General features: G+C 46.1%; 2 protein-coding genes across 2 annotated transcripts in view; one reads left to right on the top strand and one right to left on the bottom strand.

Annotated features, from left to right (window-relative positions):
* The first annotated feature begins 2051 nt into the window (after positions 1-2051).
* On the top strand, positions 2052-18463 carry Asrgl1 (asparaginase and isoaspartyl peptidase 1). Its single transcript, XM_006995224.3, has 7 exons — positions 2052-2322; positions 2824-3024; positions 11709-11851; positions 12316-12473; positions 14553-14671; positions 17091-17201; positions 18157-18463. Exons 1-7 carry the CDS (start codon positions 2067-2069, stop codon positions 18360-18362), a joined length of 1194 nt encoding a protein of 397 aa, XP_006995286.2. The 5' UTR covers positions 2052-2066; the 3' UTR covers positions 18363-18463.
* Positions 12058-23303, bottom strand: part of Ahnak (AHNAK nucleoprotein) — a 129851-nt gene continuing 118605 nt past the window's right edge. Inside the window, exon 6 of the mRNA XM_076559245.1 lies at positions 12058-12107. Within this exon, the coding sequence (XP_076415360.1) occupies positions 12073-12107 (35 nt within the window). The 3' untranslated portion in view covers positions 12058-12072. The remainder of the gene's footprint in view (positions 12108-23303) is intronic.

Raw genomic sequence — 23303 nt, 5'->3', positions numbered from 1 at the left:
TGTGGCTCAAGTCCCTATGTCTCTGTGATCAGCAGGGGACAAACTGGGTCATGATTCCCCAGGTGTAACAACTTCTGATGATTTAGAATTGTGAACTCTACTTTCATTCCAGTGGGGTAGCCAGAGGGGGCCAAGGGCAGAAGTGGGTAAGGAGGATCGGAAACAGGAGGTTCGCAGGCTTCTGGCAGGGCCAGCAAAGGGCAGAGAAATGCATCCTGCCAGGATTTTGCTCTTAAGGAGGTTGTCTCAGCTTCCTCCCTCCGTCAGTGTGATTTTCATCCACCAACACTCTCCACAGCACCAATCCAGATAAAATCCTCTCATCGTGCAGTTGTCCACTTAGCAAAGCTCCCAGTAGATTGACAATAGAGTTATCCCCAATCCTCCCTTCGTAGGGCCCATTTAATTTTGTTAGGATGCCATGAGAGTGCTGCATCTAGGGTGGAACTCTAGAAGGAGGCACTTATCCCAGGCACTGTTATAACTGAGTTCAACTCAGCAGTGGATTCCTGAACCAACCTATCACTGATGACTCTAATTCCCCTGCTTCACCCCATCCATGTGTTCCCTACAGAATGTCAGGACAACTTCATTTGTGGCCTTCTGAGTATAGGAAGCAAAATGAACATACCAATATGGCTATCATTCCCCCTTTCTCTATAACATTCAAGTTCTCGTCTACACATCTCTTCACTTCTAGTTTTCCTTCCACAGCCTCTGGAGGTGCATCATATTTCTGAAGTTCTGCCTCCAGGTGTGCCTCGGTCCCCATTATGAAGATGGTGATTTCACGAATAACAGCATCACAGACTTTAGCATTAGCTGGAAAATGTGAGGAGGAAGAAGTCAGTTAATCAAAGTTACTTTTCATTGTTGATTAATTCTTTTTGCATGTGTCTCTCTGACTTAAGTCCTCAGACTGGACAGGATGACCAGTATTATGGCTCACCCCTGTGATGGCTCTGAAGCAAGGCAGCATGGTGTCCTCTACTCAGAGCTTGCTATTGCAAAGTAATCAACCAGTCACTTGCTTTGACAGAGACTCATAAGCAGGAGGAGGGTAGGAAAATTTCTAGGGAGCCTCAAAAAGGCTCAGGTGCATCCTGTTTGGATGCTGTTGGCCTAGAGAAGCTAGGGAAGGACTAGCGGGGAGGGATTGCCCTTTGTGATGGTTAGGGGAAACCGATACGATTTTTTCTCTGGTTGGCAGTGAGATGGAAACAAAAAAAAATATTAGGGAAGTTGGCACTTACCCACCCAGTCCTGACCATTGGGAGCTGTCGTTACTGAGGTTGTGGTTTCTTCTTCCGGGCTGCAGAATTAATGATTGGGAATTCTTACATAAGGACAGCACTTGTCCTGGTATATATTTAGTCTCTCAGTAACACATGAGCCTGTGCTGCCCCAGCTTGAAGAAAGAAGGTCTTGCAAAGTGAAAGTCCATCTTTGACATCAACTCATCTAGCCAATAAACGTACAAAGCAAATTGATACGGGAAATAAAATTCCCTGCAGTAAACCTAAAGAATTTTAAGTTATGAAAAAACTAACTCATAATTCAAATAAAATTGCTTTGCATTATAAAGGAGGGCATCCTTCTCATGTGTCACTGCTGCTGTAACTTGTAGCTGCCTCCTCTGGGTGATCTATTCTCCCTCCTTGGACTATTAGAAAAACAAAACTAGAATCTAGAATTAGCTTGGTGAATACAAGGTTTTTGGTCTTCTAGCCCTGCTGTAACAACTTTAGGGAATTCTGGGAGCAGGAAGAGGATACATGTCAACAAAATAAGGGCACTGGGAGGTGAAGGGATTTAGAACTGGAATCCCGAGGCTTAGAGGAGGAAGTGAGCTGGGGTTTTCAGGTGCTCGGAGCATCTAATGCACAGAACCGGGCAAGTTACAGGAGGTTATACACTTTATTTTTTGTTCTTCACGATATCTTAGAACGGGGTCACTTAAAGGTGAGAGCTTTTAATTTAGAGTACTAACTAGCAAGACTTAAGAGTGTGCAATATTTGTAAGGCACAGAAGACAGAGGGGTCCCGCGTCCTTCTAGGGGAGGTCAATGAGTAGAAGAGCAGCATTGGTCGGTGGATCTGGAACCGGGAGGCTAGTGCGCAGCGGAAGGAACCAAGGGCTTTACGGTACCTGTGGCTCCGCGGCCCCAGCCTCGTGCGCAGGCGCGGAACCGTTGCCTGCCGAGCGGTTGCCAGCCGAGCGGTTTGGTGCCCAGTGGCTTGGCCAGCTTGACATCCTGGCGACCGACCCGCCCCGAAACAGTGTTCCGTCCGTCCGCGGCTCCATGGCTGCGTCAACTCGAGGTACGGGAGAGTGAACCAGAGCAAAATTGTAGGATTTACCAAAGGCGAGGAGCTCAGGTTCAGTCCTCAGGCTGCCCCAGACCCCTCGGCAGAGGGAACCGAAACCGGGAGCACGTACCCCGGAGAAACTGAGGCACAGAGAGACGCCTGGGAGGAGAACTGGAGCTGTGGCACTTGCGTCCTGCATACCGGCGACCCAACACGAAATGGAGAGTGGTGTTCTTGGGGAAAACTGAGGCTGAGGGTCAGCGCTGTGGCTCAGGCGCGGGCTCAGAGTCCTGAAACCCAGCATTCTGAGCCTTGATGCCCAGGCCATGCTCCGGGGTCGGAGTCGGGGAGTATGGGAGAAATGCTGGGGACCAGGAGTCGCTTTGGGCTTTTCGTACATAACTCACACCGAGCTGTCCCTCCACTCTTCGCAGTCTAAAAAACCGAAACGACTTGGGTCGGTTCTCTTGAACCGGTTCGAAATGACGCTTGACTCTTTCTGATGATGCCTAGGCTCCATCGATGCGAGTCTCGTGGTGGTAGTCCATGGTGGCGGAGCCAGCAACATCTCGGCTGACCGGAAAGAGCGGGTGCGCGAGGGCATCGCCAAAGCAGCCACCGAGGGCTACAACACCCTCAAGGCCGGAGGGAGCGCGGTTGATGCTGTGGAAAGAGCCGTGATTGTCCTGGAAAACGACCCGGAGTTCAACGCAGGTAAACTGTGCTTTGCCTATTTAAAAAAAAAAAAAAAAAAAAAATGACAAATCGGGGCAAGCTCCTGCCCAAATAGACGCAGTATCCCTGAGTCTGGCTGGCTTTGTGGTCAAACAGTATGCTAGGACAAGATGCAGTATTGAATTTACTCATTCTGCATTAAGCAACTTGTTTTGAGAATTTTTAAGTCTACTAATTCACCCTTTATTTAACCCTAAGAATTCAGTACTGAAAGCATTTTGCTGGGGAGCTCTCCATAGCCTCAGATTCAATCTTCAAGCCTCAGCCTCCCAAGTGCTGGGGTTACAGGTGTAGACTTTTTATATTTGTGGTTCTTGGGGTAGACCTAACATACCATAAAATGTAGCCAATTTGACTTTAAGAAACGTATATACGTTCCCCCCCCCCCCAGCATTTTGTGTGTGTGTGTTTCTCTGCCTCTCCCCTTTTAGGCTCAGAAATCCTGAAACTGATGCTAGGAGAGTCCTTTATTATAATATCTGGTCTCTGATAAATAATAAAGCCTCTAATCATCTTTCTGACTAGTAAATTGACTTTGGGTTAGTCTCTAAGTGGAGACTCTTTTTTACAGACCAAGCTGTTAAGTGGAAGCTTAGGATTTACAGCCCTTCTTAACCTTTCTTAAGAGAAAGGGGCCCTCACAGTCAGGCAATCCAAAAAACATCCCTGAATTTGGGGGTTGGGAGAACTTCCAAGCTGGTGAGTATGGCCATGTGCCAGACCCACCTCCACAGCAAAAGTAGGCCCAGCAGCCAGCATCCTTCCTGACTCTGACCTGTGTGAGTCTTCATCTTGCTGATCTACTGCCCCCTTTATATAACATGCTGGTGATATGTCTGACTGAGTTCTATGAACCGCTCTAGAAAATTACGGCTTGCATTCCTCTGGCAGAAGTTATGGATAGCCTACTGCTTAGAATTAGTATCTGAAGTAAGGAAGCAACTTGGGGAAACTGAACCTCTTAATCTGTGGGATCTGACTCTTCAAGTGGCTAGTGTCAGAAGGTCAGCGTCTGCCAGAGCACTGATGTGGGGAGGGAGCTCACACATCTCCGTGGGAAGTAAAGTGCTGAGGATGGAGGAGGCCCCCAGAGCTCTTTCCTGCTCCTTTGCAGTTACTCTCCCTGGTCACCAGCATCAGCCCCTTGACCTACTTTCGTCAGAGTAGACGGGCTTGCATTTCCTAAAAACGCATATAAATGCAGTCAGAATGAATTATTTCGTGTTTGGCCATGTTCTAGGATAATAATCACCATAGTTAATGTGTCTACACATCCCAGGTAGGAGTGGTCTAAGAAATTCAGAAGATTAACTCACTTAATCTGCACTATAGTGCTGTGATGTAAGCATAATTATTCTGCTCATCTCTCATAACACTTCAGACACAGAAAGATTAGCTTACTTGGAAAACATTTCTTTCTTTTGTTTTAAAATAGAAAACCTAAGATCTTAAGATTAAAATACTTCTTGGAGCTGCACCACCCACATATCATCTGTCACGGGAAAAAAATTCAGGATATCTTAACCACTTAATCATCATGTATGTACTGAGTGTTTGCTCTGTTGCCTTGACTCTGTTCGGGACTCTGACAATGAAAGATTTGTAAATCAATCTGTTTACAGATTGAGACATTACAGTGCACATTCATGGAGGTTCCTGGAGATAGACTCTAAGGCTGCTTGTCAATCAGTGTGCCAGCAGGGTGGAGCCACAGCCATGCCTATGAGGGTCAGTCTGAGCTGTGTCTGCTTGCAAGAAAGACCGGGCATGCGTGAGGCATACAAATATACATGCAGGCAAACACTCATACACGTAAAATACAAAAAAAAAAAAAAAAAAAAAAAAAAAAAAAACAAAGCAAAACCCTGCTGCATATTAGGTAGCCAGAATGTTCATGAGTGTAGAAAGGGAAACACAGTTTTTTTTCCCTACATATTTTTCCAATGATTTGTACAGAACGTTGAAATTTGATACACACTTTGAAGCACACAAAAATTTATTCATAACCAAATACATTTAAAATCTTTAGAAGAAAAGGTTTAGGAATAGGGGCTATGAATTGATATTCTTGCCTTTGTTTTGACATCTCCAGGTGATTCTGAGGTGTCACCAAGTTTAGAAGCCACCATCAGAGTGCCATATAAGTTTAATGTTTTAATCTCATATTTACATGCAACAAAAACCCCCTTTCATAAGTATAGTTCTGCCTGTGGCAAACATATGGTATGATAACCACTGCCACAATGAAGATATAAAAACCCCATTGCTCCACATCCCTTTGAGTCTGTGCTCCATGCAGCCGTCTACCGCTAGCAACTGTTTCCTGAGCCTGTGGTCTTTGCCCGTTGTCACAATGGAACCTTGTGATGTGGTCGGTTGTTGCATCTGGTCTCTGCTTACCATGATGTGTTAGTGATCTCCATAGCCACAGGGATCCATGATTTCACGCTTTTATGCCTAACAGTGTTCTGCTATCTAGCACATCCATCACAGCCAAGGAGAGCCCTAATCAGAACCATAAACTTACTTAAAACCTGAATTTTTACCATTTTCTTTGACTCAAGCTATGTGGCTCTCGAATATGAACTTGGGAGCTGACAGTGTTGTACTGCAGTGTCAAAGAGTGGCCTCCTGGTAAATGGACCGCCACTGTGTAGCCATTCGCCAGCTGGACATGGTCCGCCTGGGGACGCTTCAGTCACCGTAAACACAAATGGAGGATTTTTCCGCGAGCACAAGTTTTACTTCTTGGGCATTCAAGAGAGGTTGTGGTCTCGTTTGACAGGGGGATATTTAACTTCATTAGGAACTTCCAAACTGTGTGGTTGTGAGTGCCATCTTCTATTTCCAGGAGCACACAAACACTCTGGCGGGTTGTTTTAACTTTAGCCAGCCTAATTGTCAAAGTAAACATGTGCTGTAGTGCTAATTTGCATTTCATAAAATGGTCAAGGATGTTAAACATTTGTGTGTGTGTGTGTATTCAATCAAGCCCTCTGTTTTTATTAGGTTACTTTCCTTCTAAATAGCTCTGGAGGTTCTTTTTATATTCGAGGTATAAATCTCTCATTAGACATATGAATGTGATCAGCAGATTTCTTCTTCACTCTGACTTTATCTTTTCTGTCTCTTGTAAAGGTCTTTGAAGGAGTGTGGAGTGGAATAAGGTAGAAAAGACCGGTTATTAGGTGGTGGTTTGTTGATTTAGTTAGTGATTCACTTCGAGCACTGCCGGTAAGGCCTGTCTGCCGAGCATGACTGCACTGCTATCTGGAACAGGGGGACCTAGGGAATTAGCGGAGACAAGGGGTCCTTGCGCTTAGCAATCTGCTGACTGCCGAGTATGCCTCTGAAATCTCGCTTGCCCGCCCACCCCACCTTGTGGTTCTTTGAGTTTAAAATGAAAATACAGTCTGCACCTAGGACCATCGTGGCTTCAGCCCCCCAGTGTCGGCTCCCATCTCCCGCTCTCCTTGGTGCTGGAGTGCTGACTCCAGAATCCCTCATCAAGTGTAGAAGCACAGCTTAGCCGTTTTCATTGTTGTAACAAATCACGCATTTCCTACCATAGCTTAAAGAATATTTGCCTAGAAATTTTCTTTTTTCGTTATCATCTAAAATTTTAAATATATTTGGTTATGAATAAAATTTTGTGTGCTTCAAACTGTGTATGGAGTTTTAATGTTCTGTATAAATCATTGGAAAAAAATATGTAGGAAAAAAACAAACTGTGCTTTTTTACATTCAAAGAACATGCTGGCCTTTTAATATTTAGCAGGATTTTGTTTGGAGTTTTTTGTTTTGTTTTTGGTTTGAGTTTTTTGTTGTTGTTGGTTTTGTTTTTTGGTGTTTGTTTGTTTTGTTATGGGTTTTTGTTTGTATTTTATGTGTATGAGAGTTTGCCTGCATGTATATTTGTGTGTCTCATTCATTCCTTGTGCCCTCAGAGGTCAGAAGAAGGTGTTGGACCACCTGGGAATGGAGTTTATAGACAGTTGTGAGCCACCATGTGGATGCTAGGAACTGAACCTGGATCCTTTGGGAGAGCAGCCAGTGCTCTTAACCACAGAGCCATCTCTCCAGCCTGAAGCAAGGTTTTTCATACCACCAATTCTCTAACACTCTGGATTCTATCAACTAGTTTTCTACCTCGGTGGTTCTCAACCTGTGGGTCACAACCCCTAGAGGGGCCACATATCAGATATTTGCAATTCATAACAGTAGCAGAATTACAGTTATAAAGTAGTAATGAAATAATGTTATGGTTGGGGGTCACCACAACATGAGGAACTGTATTAAAGGGTCGCAGCGTTAGGAAGGTTGGGAACCACTGTTCTACCTGGAGCTAATATAGACTCAGCACATATTAAGGGCTCAGTTGTACAAGACTGCCCCCTACTTTAAACACCAGTCACAAATATTGGGTCCCCAGATTAGTCACACCTCTACCCATTGTGACTACAAACTGAGTGGGCTTCCAATATTGCCCTGCTCAGATTCAGTCGTTTTCTATGATGACTGAAAATTTCAGGGAAATTCTTACTCGTATTTGCTCATTTGTTATAAAGTAAATAATGAAGAATAGTAATGATCAGCCAAGCCAGGCATGGTGGCACACGCATTTAATCCCAGCACTCAGGAGGCAGAGGCAGGTGGATCTCTGTGATTTCAAGGCCAGCTTAGTCTACCTAGTGAGTTCCAGGAAGCCAGGCTGTGTAAAGAGATCCTGTCTCAAAACAAAACAAAACAAAACAAAACAAAACAAAACAAAACAAAAACAGATCAGCCACAGGACGGGGAATGCGGTGCAAGGCCTGGTCATTCTGACACTTATCTACCAGGACTGAACTGAAATCCTGCCACTGAGTCTGCAGCTTTCGCGCTTGGTACCACGTGCAAATAAGCAAACAGTAGTGTGTTGCGGAGCGGGTGGGGGTGTTAAATGACCAATGAGTGAAGAAGAGGATTTCATGCTCTAGAGGCATGGTCCTTCCTGAGCAAAAATCCTGGTAGGTTTTTACTAGGCTGGGCTGGGTGTTGGGGATGGGGTAATGCATACTGTCATTATAGCTTTTCACAAAGAAGGGAGATCTTCAGTACCCAGGCTGCCACTTCTTGTCTTCCTAATTTGGATGTGGTTGGATCTGCTCTGGCACCTATGGGTGCGGTTTTTATCATTACGAGATTGATGATGCCCAGGTCACCTGGAGTATCAACAAGATGTCCAGCTGGTCTTGAGAGTCGAGACACATCCGTGTCCAGGAATATGCGATGACGTATGTGATGACACCTGGGAGCATGTTATCAGCATCCAGTGGAGCTGATGGGACCACAGGCCAGTAACGGAGGGCTCATACTGGTTCAGTCCTACAGGTCAGGACCTGGTCTCCACACATCATCCCATGTGCCTGCCAGGCAGCCAGTAAAGTTCAGGGAACATATTTTCCAGCTTCTTAGAGAGGAACAGACTGCTGATGTGTCGACTAAAAGTGTTTAGTCTTTTTTTTTTTTAGTGTTTTCTCCCTTAGTATGAAGTTTCATAAGTTCCTTGTATACTCTAGACAGAAATCTTTTGTTACATACATTAGTTTGGTCTGTAAATTTTTATCTCTCAGTTGAACAACAACAAAAAAAAAATTTATCCACTCTGCCTTTCAATGAGTCCTTTTAGAATGTTTACACTCTCTACAACTACTGACAGGTTCAGGGGTTGTATCAGCTATTGTGTTTTGGGGTCTGTTTACCCTCATTTTCTGTTTGTTCTTGCTTCCTCTAAGGTATTTGAACATCGGTTTTAGAAATCTGTTTTGCTTTATCAATAATATCGAGTATATATCTTTGCACAGAATTTTAGGAGTTTGCTCTGGAGGTTGTTTTATAGCCACTCTCTAATGATACAGGCATCTTACCAGTGGAGGCGAACTGCAGAGACCTCTGCGCTCAGCTGGCGCTAAGTCTCACATTCCGGTTTTCAGCTTTCTTTCTGTGTGCATTGGGAACAAGTTCAGGATCTTGTTGTCATTTTTTGTTTTGTTTTGTTTTGCAACAACCAACAAACATAAACTAGGAAACCACAGAGGAGAAGGCAAGCCCACTGCATTTGCCTGAATTTTCCTCTCTGCAGCTGCTTCTTCTATCTTGGTTTTGCAGGATTCCTCCTCCTGTTGCTGCCTCTCTGCTCAAGGCCTCTCACAGATGGTCTTCTGGGTTAGGTCCCCTGGTTTCCTCCGTCTGTGTTATAGACTGAATGTTTGTACCCATGTTTGTGCCCCTACAAAATTCTGATGTTGAACCCAGGATCCCCCACTGTGCCAGTCTGGAGATATGGCCACTAAGGAAATTGCTCACATTAAGTGAGGGCATGGGACGGAGTTCTGATCTAATTGGATTAGTATTCTTACAAAAAGAACCAGAGAGGCTAGAGTCGTGGGCTCAGTGGTAAAGAGCACTGGCTGTCTTCTAGAGGACCTGGGTTCAATTCCCAGCACCCACATGGTAGCTCACAACTGTCTATAACTCCAGTTTCAGGGGGACTGACGACCTCTTCTGGCCTCCAAGGCTACCAGGCACACGTGTTGTGCACAGACATGCATGCAGACAAAACACCCACACACATAAAGTAAATTACTTAAAAAAAATAGCAAAACAAAACAAAAAATACCGGGGATGGCTCCTCGGGCAAAGTGCTCAATCGTGAGAAGCTGAATTTGGATCCTCAGAACCCCCACAAATCCACAGTAGACCTCATCTGTAATCCTAGCACTCCCACAGCACGGTGGGAGGTGGAGACAGGAGGATCGGCAGGTGCCCGTGGCCCAGCTGATATGTACAGCGGTGAACACTCGACCCTGTCTAAAACAAGATGGAAGGTGGTTCCCCTGGCCTCCACAGCTGTACTGTGGTACAGGATACCAGTATTCATAAGAACACACACAATGATCTTCATTAACTGACCAGAGTTTACCCTCTCTGTGGCAGCAGGAGAGAGCATTGGAATGCAGTGAGTTGGTGACTACCGATAAGCCAACCTCAGAAAAAGGTCAACCTTTTAGGCACTTTGACCTTGGGCTTCCTGGCCTGCAGATTGAGAAATAATTTTCTGTTCTGTAAGCAACCCAGTCTGGGGTATCTTGTTATAGGCTAGTACAGTCTTGATTTCCTAAGTGTATAGGAAGGGTATTTGTTAGACACACCATTCTGACTTGAGAGTTCTTTTCTTTCAGCCCTTGGAAAATGCTGTCCCTCTTTCTGGCCTCCATGGTTTCTGCTGAGAAATCCTTTGTCATTTTATTTGTTTTACTCTGTAAAGAAGGTATTGTTTCTTTCTTGCTACTTTCAAGACTTTTTTTGAGTGCTTGGAATTGAACCTTCCCGGCCCCTCAAGACATTTTGTATTGATTATGATGTCTTTCTGTGAATCCCTTTGATTTTGATAGTATTGGGGCTTTGCTCGGCCTCTTGAATTTGTAGATTTAGACCATTTGTCAAATGTGGACAATCTTCAATCATCACTTCCTTGAATGTTTTTTAGACCGAGGCTCTGCCTCCTCCTTTAGGGACACCAGCGAATTAAGTGTTAGATCTGTTGTTAGGGACCAGTGGCTCCTCAGGCATCCTCATCCAGCTTCCCCTGTCTACTTTGTACACTTGTTCAGCTTGGACAATATCTTTATTCTTTCTCTTAAGTTAATGTAAATGGAAGCTTTCGTGTGTCCCACAGCCACTTGGTCCCTAGTAAACACACAGAGGCTTATAGTAATTACAAATTGTATGGTCTAAGGCTCAGGCTTCTTGCTAGCTAGCTCTTTCATCTTAAAGTAACCCATTTCTATTAATCTATGAATTGCCACCTGGCCATGGCATTATCGGTCTGCTGGCATGTTGCATCGAGTTGGCATCTCCCTGACTCTGCCCTTCTTCTCCCCGTCTCTCTTGGATTTCCCGCCTAGCTATAACCTGTCTTACCATAGGCCAAAGCAGCTTCTTTATTAACCAATGGTAGCAACACATATTCACAGCATACAGACCATCCACAGCAAGTTAACTATTCTTTTTTACTAATTCATACTAATTACACAGATTAATGAAGTTATTGATTTTTCTATATTGACTTAATCTATTTGGTTGCTATGAAAAGAAACAAAGATTAAGTTACTTTTATAACAGACTTTTATTTTTATTATCATTATTATTGTGTGTGAGTGAATATGTGTGTGTGTGAGCGTGGGGGAGTATGCATGTGTGTAAGTGTGTAAGTGGGTGCACATGTGCCATGACATTTGAGTAGAAGTCAGAGGACAGTTTTCAGAGGTCAGTTTTCCTTCCACAGTGGGTTCTAGAAATAGAAATGGAACTTGGTCCCTCTGGCTTTCGTGGAAAATGTATTAAGTCTATTCATATAAGACCATCCATGCATGAAAGTGGAGCCCCATGACCTAGTTATCTTTCATTAGGCCCCACCTCTTAAAGGTTCCACTACCTCAGTGCTCCAGTCCTGGGGACCTCTGGGAGACAAACAGTTTCCAAACCAGTGGTACCAAGTCAGTTTTCATGGTGCTCCTCTAGCACTGGACCAAAGGTGAGTTGAAAGAGGTAGGTCAGAGGAAAATCTGAAGTCTTTCGTCAGTTTTTTACCCTTGCTTTTCAACTTCTTCTTGGTTTAGGTTGTGGGTCTGTCCTGAATGTAAAAGGTGACGTTGAGATGGATGCCAGCATCATGGATGGGAGAGACCTGTCTGCAGGAGCAGTGTCCGCTGTGCGCTGTGTCGAGAACCCCATTAAACTCGCACGGCTCGTTATGGAAAAGGTGCGTGTGATGGAAGCATGACTTCCTGAGAAGCTGTTCCTGTGGACTTCTGGGATGAAGGGGCCGGCTTGTGAGCATGCTGGAGCTCGCTGTTCTAAACACGCACAGGAAACACACAGAGTGCCTGCCATTGGCCTGTCACAGATCAGCCATTACTTGGGTCCTGTTTGATGACTAATAACTGTGTGACACATGCTGACTTTGTCATCTCCTGGCCTTCCTTAAGTCAGCGGGGTCACCAAAGCACTGGGGTTGACTGCAAACACAGAGGAAAAAAGGGGGTACAGTTCAATTTTCATTTCAGGCCCTTTTAACACTAAAAAATAGTAATTATTTGTACACCATATAACAGGTTATATATATATATATATATATATATATATATATATATATATATATATATATATATATATGTTTTAAATTTAAAACAAAATCCCTTCTTTCTCCTTCCCACGCTGGCTTAGACACCTCACTGCTTTCTGACTGGCCATGGTGCAGAGAAATTTGCAGCAGATGTGGGGATTCCAGAGATTCCTGTAGAAAAACTGATAACGGAGAGAAACAAGAAGCACCTGGAGAAAGAGAAGCTTGAGAAGGGGGCCCAGAAAGCTGACTGCCCTAAGTAAGTCCCAGACGCCTCCCAGACTTCCGGAGTCATGCAGGTGGGAGTTGGGCGGTGCCCCTCGCCTGTGTCCCCCGAGTAACTGAAATTCTGTGGAGAGAGGGTGACTCTCTTTTTTTTTCCCCCAGAGCTGAGGACCGAACCCAGGGCCTTGTGCTTGCCAGGCAAGTGCTCTACCACTGAGCTAAGTCCTCAGCCCCGAAGGCGACTCTCCTTAGCCATAACTTTACCCTCATTTATTCATCCTGTAAGCATGAGAAGTCAGACTAGCAGAGTTCTTCTCTGGCATGCTTAAGCAGAGGGTTGCTAGCTAGGCTTGATGGCACACACGCATAATCCCAACCCTGAAGAGACAGAGACAAGAGGACAGGTTCCAAGACAGCCTGAGCTGTAGAGTGAGACCCTAGCTCCAAAACTAATAATATTCAGTAGGACCCAGGAGCTCATACGAGAATAGAATTCAGTCTCATAACACTACAGAGTCACTAGAGTTTACCAGACATCAACCTTCAAATAACCTAGGCAGATTCTATATATTCAGACTAATTATATATATATGGTCTCCTTTCCTAAAGAATCAGTTTTGATGTGTCTAAGGCAGAGAGGCCAGTCAGGTATAATGTGAAAATCTCTGAGATACTTCTGGTGCCTTTCCAAGTTATGGGATTGACGATGTTAACATACGGTTATTCTCCCACTTGCTCTCAGATAAGATCATGCTGTGTAGCCCAGGCTAAGCCTGGATTTTGAAATCCTCCTCCCTCAGCCTCCCAGGCACTAGGACTTGAGGCTCTGACATCTGTGGACTCCAGTCAGGAATGGGGCTGCTGGAGCAGTGATTCATGTTCATTGTCAAAGCTGCCTTCCCACTGCTTTCTGAGAGTTGTGTTTGAGCTGGTGGTGTGGTTCAGTGGTAGAGTATGTGCTTAGTGTGCATAAAGCTCTGGGCTCAATGCCCAGCCCTAAGGAAAAAAAATACCTCGAACTGTGCGTCTGCACCAGCCAGTATTGCTCTTAGATAGAGAGGAGCAGCCTCTTGTCCTGGACCCTGCAATTAGAGAGGTCAGAACGGTTTATTCCAGAATGCATGGGGCACCTTTGTCACTCAGCATTGGCCCAGCAGGACCGATGACCCTGCCCCCTGTTCCTGTCACTAACACTGTGCAGCCTGAAGGAAGGAAAAGCTTTTCTGCCTGGCTTGCTGTCCCCTCTTGGAAGCAAAGGCTTCCTGACCCAAAGTCTGGGCTGTGCCACTTCTGACATCAGAAATGAACACTTTTGGGGAGTCTGGGAAGATACAAACAGCAGCACTTAGGTAAGAGGGGGAATTATCTAGAAAGTAGCTCGTGTAGTACTGACACCACGAAGCACGTGCCATCACAGCGGCAGCAGCCCGCTTCCTTGCCTCCGTCTTTCAGCTGAAGCTTCTGAAGGTAGTCATGAATTAGCGCCGTCTCTCCAAGAGTTAAATTTGTGTATGTGAAGCCGGGCGGTGGTGGCGCACGCCTTTAATCCCAGCACTCAGGAGGCAGAGGCAGGCAGATCTCTGTGAGTTCAAGGCCAGCCTGGACTACAAAGCGAGTTCCAGGAAAGGCGCAAAAGCTACACAGAGAAACCCTGTCTCAAAAAAACAAAAAAAAAAAAAAAAAAGTGTATGTGTCCATCTCAATAAGAAGCACTTACACCATTTCAGTTGTTCTGGTAGCCACATAAAGAAGTGAAAGAAACATATAAAATGAATATTTGTGTGTGTGTGTGTGTGTGTGTGTGTGTGTGTGTGTGTGTGTCAGGGTCTACTAGCTGGCCTGCAACTTACTATGTAGACCAGGCTGACCTCAGACTCACAGAGATTCACCTGCCTCTGCCTCCTGAGTTCTGGGGTGGATATACTCTTTAAAGTAGAATTTAAAGGACTGGGTGGGAGTCTGCCTGCTAGTAACATGTAGAGTAAGAAACAAATGTTTTCTTGAGCCCAGAATGTTAACATACAGTGTAGGAATTTAAGCGATCCTAAGTTACAGTGTCGCTTGGGGACTGTTCCTCATCTCATTCTCTTCCTTTTCTGCCTCTTTTTGGCAGGAACTCAGGCACGGTGGGTGCTGTTGCCTTGGACTGCAAAGGAAACTTGGCTTATGCAACCTCTACTGGGGGAATCGTCAATAAAATGGTTGGCCGAGTTGGAGACTCACCTTGCATAGGTGAGACCCTTGCCTTCCCTGTTGTCAGATTCTCACTTTTTCCTGCATGATCTCACCTCTCGGTGGCAGCCTCTAGGAGTGGCAGTTGGGTTGGTAGAAGTTGTCGGGGACCACTGTCCTGAGGTGTTGACATCTAACAGGCCCATCAGTTTCCCCTGGATCACATCTTGAGGACATCTTGGGAGAGAAAGTGAAGCTGAGGATGCTAAAGTTGTTGGAGACTGCAGCATCCTTGCCTGTCTTCTCTGTCGCCCCAGTTTCAGGGTCCCTGGGTCGCTTGCAGAAGGCTGAACACACAGTACCTCTTCCCAGGCATGGCTCACATTAACAATAAAAATAAAGAGCTGGAAAAATTGGGCTGGAGGTACGACTCAGGGGGAAATACTCGCTGTTCATGTATGAGGACCTGAGTTCAGAGCCCCCACACCCAGGTAAAAGGCTGGTGCAGCAGTGTACATCTGCAGCCCAGCACTGGGAGAGGCAGCAGTGAGTGGCTCTCCAGAGCTTGCTAGCTAGCTAGTGAGCTAAATCATCAAGCTCCGGGATCAGTGAGAGGTGAGAGATCCTATCTCCAAAAATAAGGTGGAGAGAGATAGAGAAAGATGCTGGAAATCTACCTCTGCCCTCCACATGTCTACCTGAACATGCACACACACACACACACACACACACACACACACACACACTGAGAACTTCACGTTTACAAGTACTACATGTGAGTAGCATACTCCTATAGACTGACATGCCCTTCATATCAACACCACACCCAAAACAGGAAACAGTGTGCTATAGGAGTGCATCCTTTGCTCTGTGCAATTTGCACTTTCTTGTGGGAATTCCCACAAGCCCCTGCAGCTGAATCACATTTCAAGAAACAGCTAAATTGTTCATCTGCCCAAAGGAACAGCTTATACTTTTAGTAGAAAACTTGACCTTTTGTGTTTGCTGTGATACTCTCTTAGTGATCATTAACACCCTTGACAACCTTTGTACCCTGTCTGGTGATGGCCTGGAGGAAATGCATGAAGCCTCTTTAAAAATCAGAGGCTGCCTGTTCAGTGTTTCAGCACTCAGAGCAGACATGAAACACTCACCCTTTTGCTCCTTAGCAAAAAACCTGCTAAAATATGGCTGCTCACTACTACAGCCTGTATCCAGCTGGGGTCAGACCAGACTTCAGGCTCCAGGCTCCAGGGCCAGGTGGGGTCAGGGCCTAGAATTAAGTTCAGGCTTTGTGAGTCTTTATGGCAAAGTACAGAGAGGAAAATCTGTGATCTGAAGCCCAGAAGCCACTGTCTTGGTTGTGGGCACCAAAGGTGCTCATCTTGACCTTTCTGATAAGCATTCTCCAGGAAGGTCCAGCTGTCCCTCAAGGATATTCTGCAGGTGACACTGGGTACACAGTAACATTTACCTCAGCAGTGCAATTGTCATACTGAAAAATGGGATGCCCATGCCAGGATCCATGGAGTCACCTTGGCCTTCGATGACTCTAAGGGAACTGAAAAGAAAATCAAGACTTGGCTGCTTCCAAATAGGACGGCCTTGTTGACACCATAGAGTCCGTCTGTTCACCCCCAGCAAAAGCTAGAAGGAAAGGGAAAAGCTACCTCCTTCATATTCCTTACCTAATCTCTGCTCCCCCAGACCAGAACCATGGAGTTACCTGCTTTCAAACACCCTAGGAAACTAACACTCAGCAGAAATCTGCCCCTCTGAGCCCTTACCCCACACCCAGCGTCATTTCATAAGGCAAATGTCAACATGATGCTTCCATATCATCCAGAACAGGGTAGAGGAGCCTTCCAGGCTATGGGACTCAGGCCGGTGGCTCTGTGTGAACAGATAAGGGATGGTGGAGAGATGACTGTAGAGTCTCACTGACTAGGGGAGAAATTATCAAAGTCACTGTGGCTTCAGAACCCATTATATGGATACCCCAAACTAGTTCTATACAGTCTCATTAAGTTACTTTCAACAGATAAAATTGTTTTCTAAATCATCATGGTGTATGTAGAGGCAAGCCTTGGGAGGGTTCAGTTTTCCCAAATTATTTTAATGTCCAGTGGCTGACCTGGTCATCCAGATGGCACCTCCAAGCTGTTCTTCATCCTTAGGAAGTGGGGTGTTCAGGAGGATAGCGTCACTGAGAGAAGAGAGGTGGATATCCTTTGGGACAAAGGAGGTATTGCCTAGCGTCACTGCTCTGTGAAAGGCCACACCTGCCTCCTGAAGGTCCCCTCACCCTGGACCCCGTGTGTTTACAGGTGCCCCCTTGGACACTTTTGCATCACGGACCATGAATATGGGTCTGACCTCTGTCTACACCTCTAGGATATAATGTTATGGAGCATGGGCCTTGTGTTTGGACTTTTTGACTGTTGTTGCTCAGTTAGAACCAGTCACCTTTTTTGGACAGGAGCTGGAGGTTATGCAGACAATAACCTTGGAGCCGTTTCAACCACAGGACATGGGGAAAGTATCCTGAAGGTGAATCTGGCCAGACTTGCCCTCTTCCATATAGAACAAGGTATGTAGGCTGTCAACAAGTGCCTAACTGGTAAAGACAAGTTCATAGATGCTGTTTGATCACTGACGGGGTAGTGGATGGAACCTTTCTTGCCCCAAGGTAGTTCATACTGTTCTAAGACATGCCTACCTTCTGTAGGATCTGCACTACAAGAACCTTTAGACTGCTGTTCTAGACTATCATTCTCTGGGCTGGGCGAATGTCTCGGGGTGTGAGAGCACTTGCTGCACAAGCATGAAGAGCTGCATTCCAATCCCAAGGATGTGTAAAAAGTCAGGGGTGGTTGTGCAGATGCCTGGAGGCACCTCAGTCTGCGGAGCTAGAGACAGGAGGGCCGCTGGGATTCGCTGGATGATGGTGTACCCAAAACGCAAACCAGCAAACCAGCAAGCCCAGGCTCAGTGAGAAGCCCCGTCTCAGGGGACTAAGGCAGAACAGGATTGAGTAGGACACCTGTATCCTCTGGCTCCATGCATACGTGTGGGCACACACATGGGCACATACACAGTACATGCCTGCTGTTCTCTTTCCCATCACAGAAGAAAGGCAATAGAGAGGGGTTGACCTTGACCATGGTGGAAGAGGGAAGATGTCTCCGTCCCCTTTAAGCGTTCATGTTGTAGTACTTTGCTGGTCAGTATGACCAGATGTCTGATGAGGCACACCTTAAGGACATTTGTTTTGTTTCACGCTTTGAGGAAGTATGGGCCATAGTGATGGGCAGCCTTGTGGCAGTGGGGATGTGCAGCAGTTGCTTGCTCATATCTTGGTGGACCAGGAAACAGACAGGATAGGAGGCGGGGCTGGTCCCCACCCCTTCTCCCAGAACCCACTTTCTCCAGTGAAGCTCAGCCATAGATTTCGCAATGCCCCAAAGCTGGGGTCCAGGTGTCCAAACATGGGAGCCTGTGAAGATTATCACATGTGATGTTTCTCAACCTCTCCTTGTTTTCAGGAAAGACCGTAGATGAGGCTGCTGAGTTGGCATTGAATTATATGAAGTCAAAGGTCAAAGGTCTAGGTGGCCTCATCTTGGTCAGCAAAACAGGAGACTGGGTAGCAAAGTGGACCTCTGCCTCCATGCCCTGGGCAGCAGTGAAGAATGGCAAGCTGCAGGCCGGCATTGACCTTTGTGAAACCAAGACCAGGGACCTGCCCTAAGCCCCAGAAGATTGTAATCTGCTTGCTAGCCTGGAAGTGAAGTTGAGCTGCCTGGTGTGGAGACCTAGCCTAATCAATTAGATGTAGACATGGAAAACTAACGCAGTCTGTCCCTCCTTTTGTTGCCTTGGTAATAAGTCAATGAATGTTTGGTTGAGGGTCGGGTTCTGGAGCCATGAGAGGTGCCTGTGTCAAGAGCAGTGAAGGTGGAAGCCTAGGGAGCCCTTCCTTCCCAGTCTCCATCATGCAAGGCTAGAAGGGAGCTGCTAGATTTTGACCACAGAACTGTCTCTGGGCTGGGAATGCCTTTTGGATTGGGAGCAATTTGAAGAGGCTAGACTGGGAGAGTGTGGGAGTGGGGGCTGAAGAAAGGTGTTTGAGAGAAAGACCCAAGTCCAGGTGAAGCTCAGAATGCTGCAGGGTTCATTCTGAGGCACAAGAACACCTGGCAAGATGTGGAGAGAGGAGCCCTTCCTGTGCGAAGGGGAAAGGAGCTTTGCAGAAAGCTCAGACTTCCCAACATGGATCTGGATACTTAGAGTCTCCAGAGCTGCCCAATCTGTAGACTAATGAGTCTGTGGAGTTTCTTAATGTCTGGGGTCTTTCTTGGCTCACAGGTGAGCTCCCAAAAGCCAGCCCCACCTCAGCCCAGCCCCAGTTGTCTTCACATGGGCTTGGCTGAGCTCATGACCTTTGCAGCCTCTCCAACCGCGGGTTGGCAGATGGCTGCAGAGATGACACTGACTCACCTCACCGAGGGAGTAGACTGCCAGTGCTCTGGGACAGTCCCACGCACACTGACTCAAATGTTCGGGGTGGTGAGCATGACTCGGAAAGCAGGCTCCTCAGTGGAGAGTGCCCTGCGCACCTGTCATCACCCTGGAAATGGCATGTCTGCTCAGCTTTTTAGTCTATCAGGATTCCCTTCTCTCTGGGAAGAAATTGGTTAACTTTAAATAACACATGCCACTAATAAAATGTATTTTTGAAAGAATAAGTGTGGTTAGGTGTCACTGTTGACCAAGACCAGAACAGATACAAGCTCCCCTCTTGGTTGTCCAAACATGGGAGCAGGCAGGTATAATAGATGAGGGGACCTTTTAAGGGTGGTATGTAAGTGTGGTATATCCTGCCTCATAGAGTTTAGTGGCGAGTTTTTTTAAAGTATCAAACTTTCTCTCAGTGTTAAGGCAGAAACAAAACCACCAAGTATCAGCTGGACTCATGGCTCTGTCTCCCCAACACTTTGCCCAGGTTCACAGTAGCTCCTGACCCAAGTCCCTCTTGTGAGCCTGTGGCTGATCTGCATTAAAGAGAAAGAGACGCACTTAGAGTCAGAACCCACTACCCAGGGAACCCTGGGAACGTTAACATATGAGAATTTTTCATCTATGAAAATCTTCTAGGATTCTGAAGATTAAGTGAACGTGAAGAAAAACTTAGTGCATTGTAAGGATTCTCTGGACAAATTCAGAAACTATAGCCAGTCCCCAGTGTGAGGACGGTTATGCATTTATGAACCTTGAAAGCCTCGGTCGGTCCGTCTGCAGTCCCTGCTGCTTGCAGGGAACATTTGGTTAAGAGGCGTATTTGTTTGCCAGTGCTGCCACAGCAAAATGCCTTAGGCTGGGTGGTTTGATTATCAGAAGTTATTTTCTCAGTTCTGGACACTGGAAGTTCAACATCAAAAGATGGGATGTTTGTTTGTTTGTTTGTTTGTTTGTTTGGGGGTTTTTTTGGGGGTTTTGTTGTTTTGGTTTTTGGTTTTTGGTTTTTTTTGCTTGTTTCTGGTTGGTTGGTTGGTTGGTTGGTTGGTTGGTTGGTTAGGGGCTTTGGAGGGTATTGTTTTGCTAGGGTGTGTGTGTGTGTGTGTGTGTGTGTGTGTGTGTGTGTGTGTGTGTGTGTGTGTTTCACTTTGGTTTTTGAGACAGAATCTCTCTGTATAGTCCAAGCTGACCTTTGAATTCTCAATCCTTCAGCCCCAGCCTCCCAAGTAGGAGATCTAGGCCTATAGACATACACCACCCTGCCTGGCCACCTAACATGAGATTTTCTCAGAACACACAGAGCCCTCTTCTCACAGGGACGCCAGTCACATGAATTCGGGTTTCCCCAGCCCTACAACACCCTCATTTTAAGTTCATTACTCCTTTGGTGGCCCTGTCCCCAGATATAGTCACATTCTGAGTTACTGGGGAAGGAAGGGGCTTAGATATTCATCCTGTGAACTGAAGGGTTGACAGAAGACAACGCAAAAGCCATGGCGGAGTTGGAAAGGGAAGAGACCCTGTGGAGAAAGTAACAGTCACTAGACACCTGAAAAGAGGGATGGGGACAGAGCAACCAAAGGAAAGATCTAGCCTTGATTTTCTCTGTTCTGCCATGCACAAGGGAGGTGGCCCTGGTTACAGACTACTAGATCCTTTCCCACTCTGCAGCTACTGTTCTGTCTTATTGACAGTGTTCTTTGTCTTCAGAAGCTTTTCAGTTTTGTGAGGTCCTATTTATTAATTGTCAGTCTCAGGGTCTGTGCTACTGGTGGTGTTCTATTCAGGAAGTTGTCTCCTGTGCCAATGCATTCAGGACTGATCGCCAACATATATAAAGAACTCAAGAAACTAGACATCAAAAAAATCAAACAATCCAATTAAAAATGGGGTACAGATCTAAGCGGAGAATTCTCAACAGAAGAATTTCTAATGGCTAAATACACTTAAAGAATTATTCAACAGCCATCAGGGAAATGCAAATCAAAACGACTCTGAGAGACCATCTTACACCAGTCAGAATGGCTTAGTTCAAAAACACTAATGACAGCTTATGCTGGCAAGGATATGAAGCAAGGGGAACACTCCTCCACTGTTGGTGGGAATGCAAACTTGTACAGCCACTTTGGAAATCAATATGGAGGTTTATCAGAAAATTGGGGATCAATCTACCTCAAGACCCAGCTATACCACTCTTGGACATATACCCAAAGTATACTCAATCATTCCACAAGGACACTTCCTCAACTATGTTTATCCTTAATAGCCAGAACCTGGAAACAACCCATATGTCCCTCAACTGAAGAATGCTACATTTACACAATGGAGTATTACTCAGCTGTTAAAAACAATGACATCAGGAAATGTGAAGGTAAATGGATGGAACTAGAAAAAAAAATTATCCTGAGTGAGGTAACCCAGACCCAGAAAGACAAACATGGTGTGTACTCATTCATAAGTGGATATTAGCTGTAAAGTAAAGGATAATCATGTTGCAATCCACAGCTCCAGAGAGGCTAGGAAATAAGGAGGACCCAAAGAGGGACAGATGGATTTCCCTGCGAAAGGGGAATAGAAAAGATCTCCTGGGTAGACTAGGGACTAGTGGAGATGGGAACGTGAGGGATTGGACTTGGGAGGGGTGGGGGTGGATGGAGGCGGAGAGTAATGAAAGAAAAGTCTTGATGAGGGGGGAGGGTCAGGTAGAAACCTGGTGCAAGGGAAACTCCCACAAATTTACAAGGATGACCTCAGCTAAGACTCCTAGCAATAATGGATAGGTAACCTGAACTGGCTATCTCCTGTGATCAGATTGGTAACTGCCCCAGTTATCACCAGAGAGTCTTCACCCAGTGACTGATGGAAGCAGATGCAGAGACCCACACACAGCCAAGCACTGGGCTGAGTTCAGGGAATCCTGATAAAGGGAGGAAGGATTGTGTGAACCAAGGGGTCAAGGTCACCACAAGGGAACCCACAGAGGCAACTAACCTGGGCTCATAAGAGCTCACAGACTCTGGGCCAACAGCTAGGGAGCCTGCATGGGACCAGCCTAGGCCCTCTACATATGTGTGACAGTTGTGTAGCTTGGTCTACTTGTGGGACTCCTAGTCGTGGGAGCAGGGCCTGTCCCTAATGCTTTGGCTGGCTTCCAGGAACCTATTCCTCATAGTGGGTTGCCTTGTCCAGCCTTAATACAAGGGGAGGAGCTTAGTCCTACCTTAACTTGATGTGCCAGTGCCATGCTTTGTTGACCCCCAAGGGAGGTCTGTCCCTTTCTGAACAGAAACAGAGGAGGAGTGGATTGGGGGCCATGGGGTGGGGGGGTAGGAGGAGGGGGTGAAAGGAGAGGAGGGAGGGGAAACTGCAGTCGGGATGTAAAATAAATGAATAAATTTAATTAATAAAAAATAAAATTAAAAAATAAAAGAACGCTAGATACTCCAGTGTGACTTCTTGGCCTGAGCAGCTGTGGTCCTGGGGTACCCAGTGGTCAACCCCTTTATGTAAAATCCCAGTGTGTATATTTGCCTTCAGACCTTGGTTCTAGTGAGACCCACCAGAGTTCCCTAAGTGGAGAGCACAAATAGTTCTCAATTCTGCCTCACACATCACTAACAAACTAGCAAGAAACTGTCCCGGAATGATAATCGGCTGTGTGGGCACTTCTACACCACAAGAGGGCAGCAAACTACACCATGTGGCAGCTTTCAAGGGCCCAAGCCGAGTCTGGCTCAGAGTAGCCTACCCTACCGAGAACATTTGGAACTGACAGGGCTCCTGCTCCCAACCTTCCTTCCCATGCAAACACCACGTTTATTTTAGAGCAGAGCTGTCCACCACCCAGGCCTGCGACTGGTCATCAGGGCCCAAGGGTCAAGCCGGCCAGCCCCTGCCTTCAGTTGCACCTTTCAGCCAGAAAGACAAAGAAGTTGCCATGTGATCACCACCAGGCAACATGGTGGGATAATTAAGACCAAGAGAAGACCAGAGCCTAGGCAACTGTGCAACGAGACGTGGAGCCAGCCCTCTGCTGAGTGGCAGAGAAAAGTCCCAGGTAAGGAAGGGCCTCTACCTTGTAGCTGCTGCTTGGAAAATGGTTTTATTTGTGTTTTCAAGTAAGCTCTCTGACATGGTCCTTGTTAGCACACAGGAAGGTGGGGTGGGTATCCCT

This window comes from Peromyscus maniculatus, chromosome 1 (assembly GCF_049852395.1).
Source record: "Peromyscus maniculatus bairdii isolate BWxNUB_F1_BW_parent chromosome 1, HU_Pman_BW_mat_3.1, whole genome shotgun sequence".
In the NCBI taxonomy this organism is placed as follows: Eukaryota; Metazoa; Chordata; class Mammalia; order Rodentia; family Cricetidae; genus Peromyscus; species Peromyscus maniculatus.
This window is presented reverse-complemented; position numbering and strand designations above follow the sequence as displayed.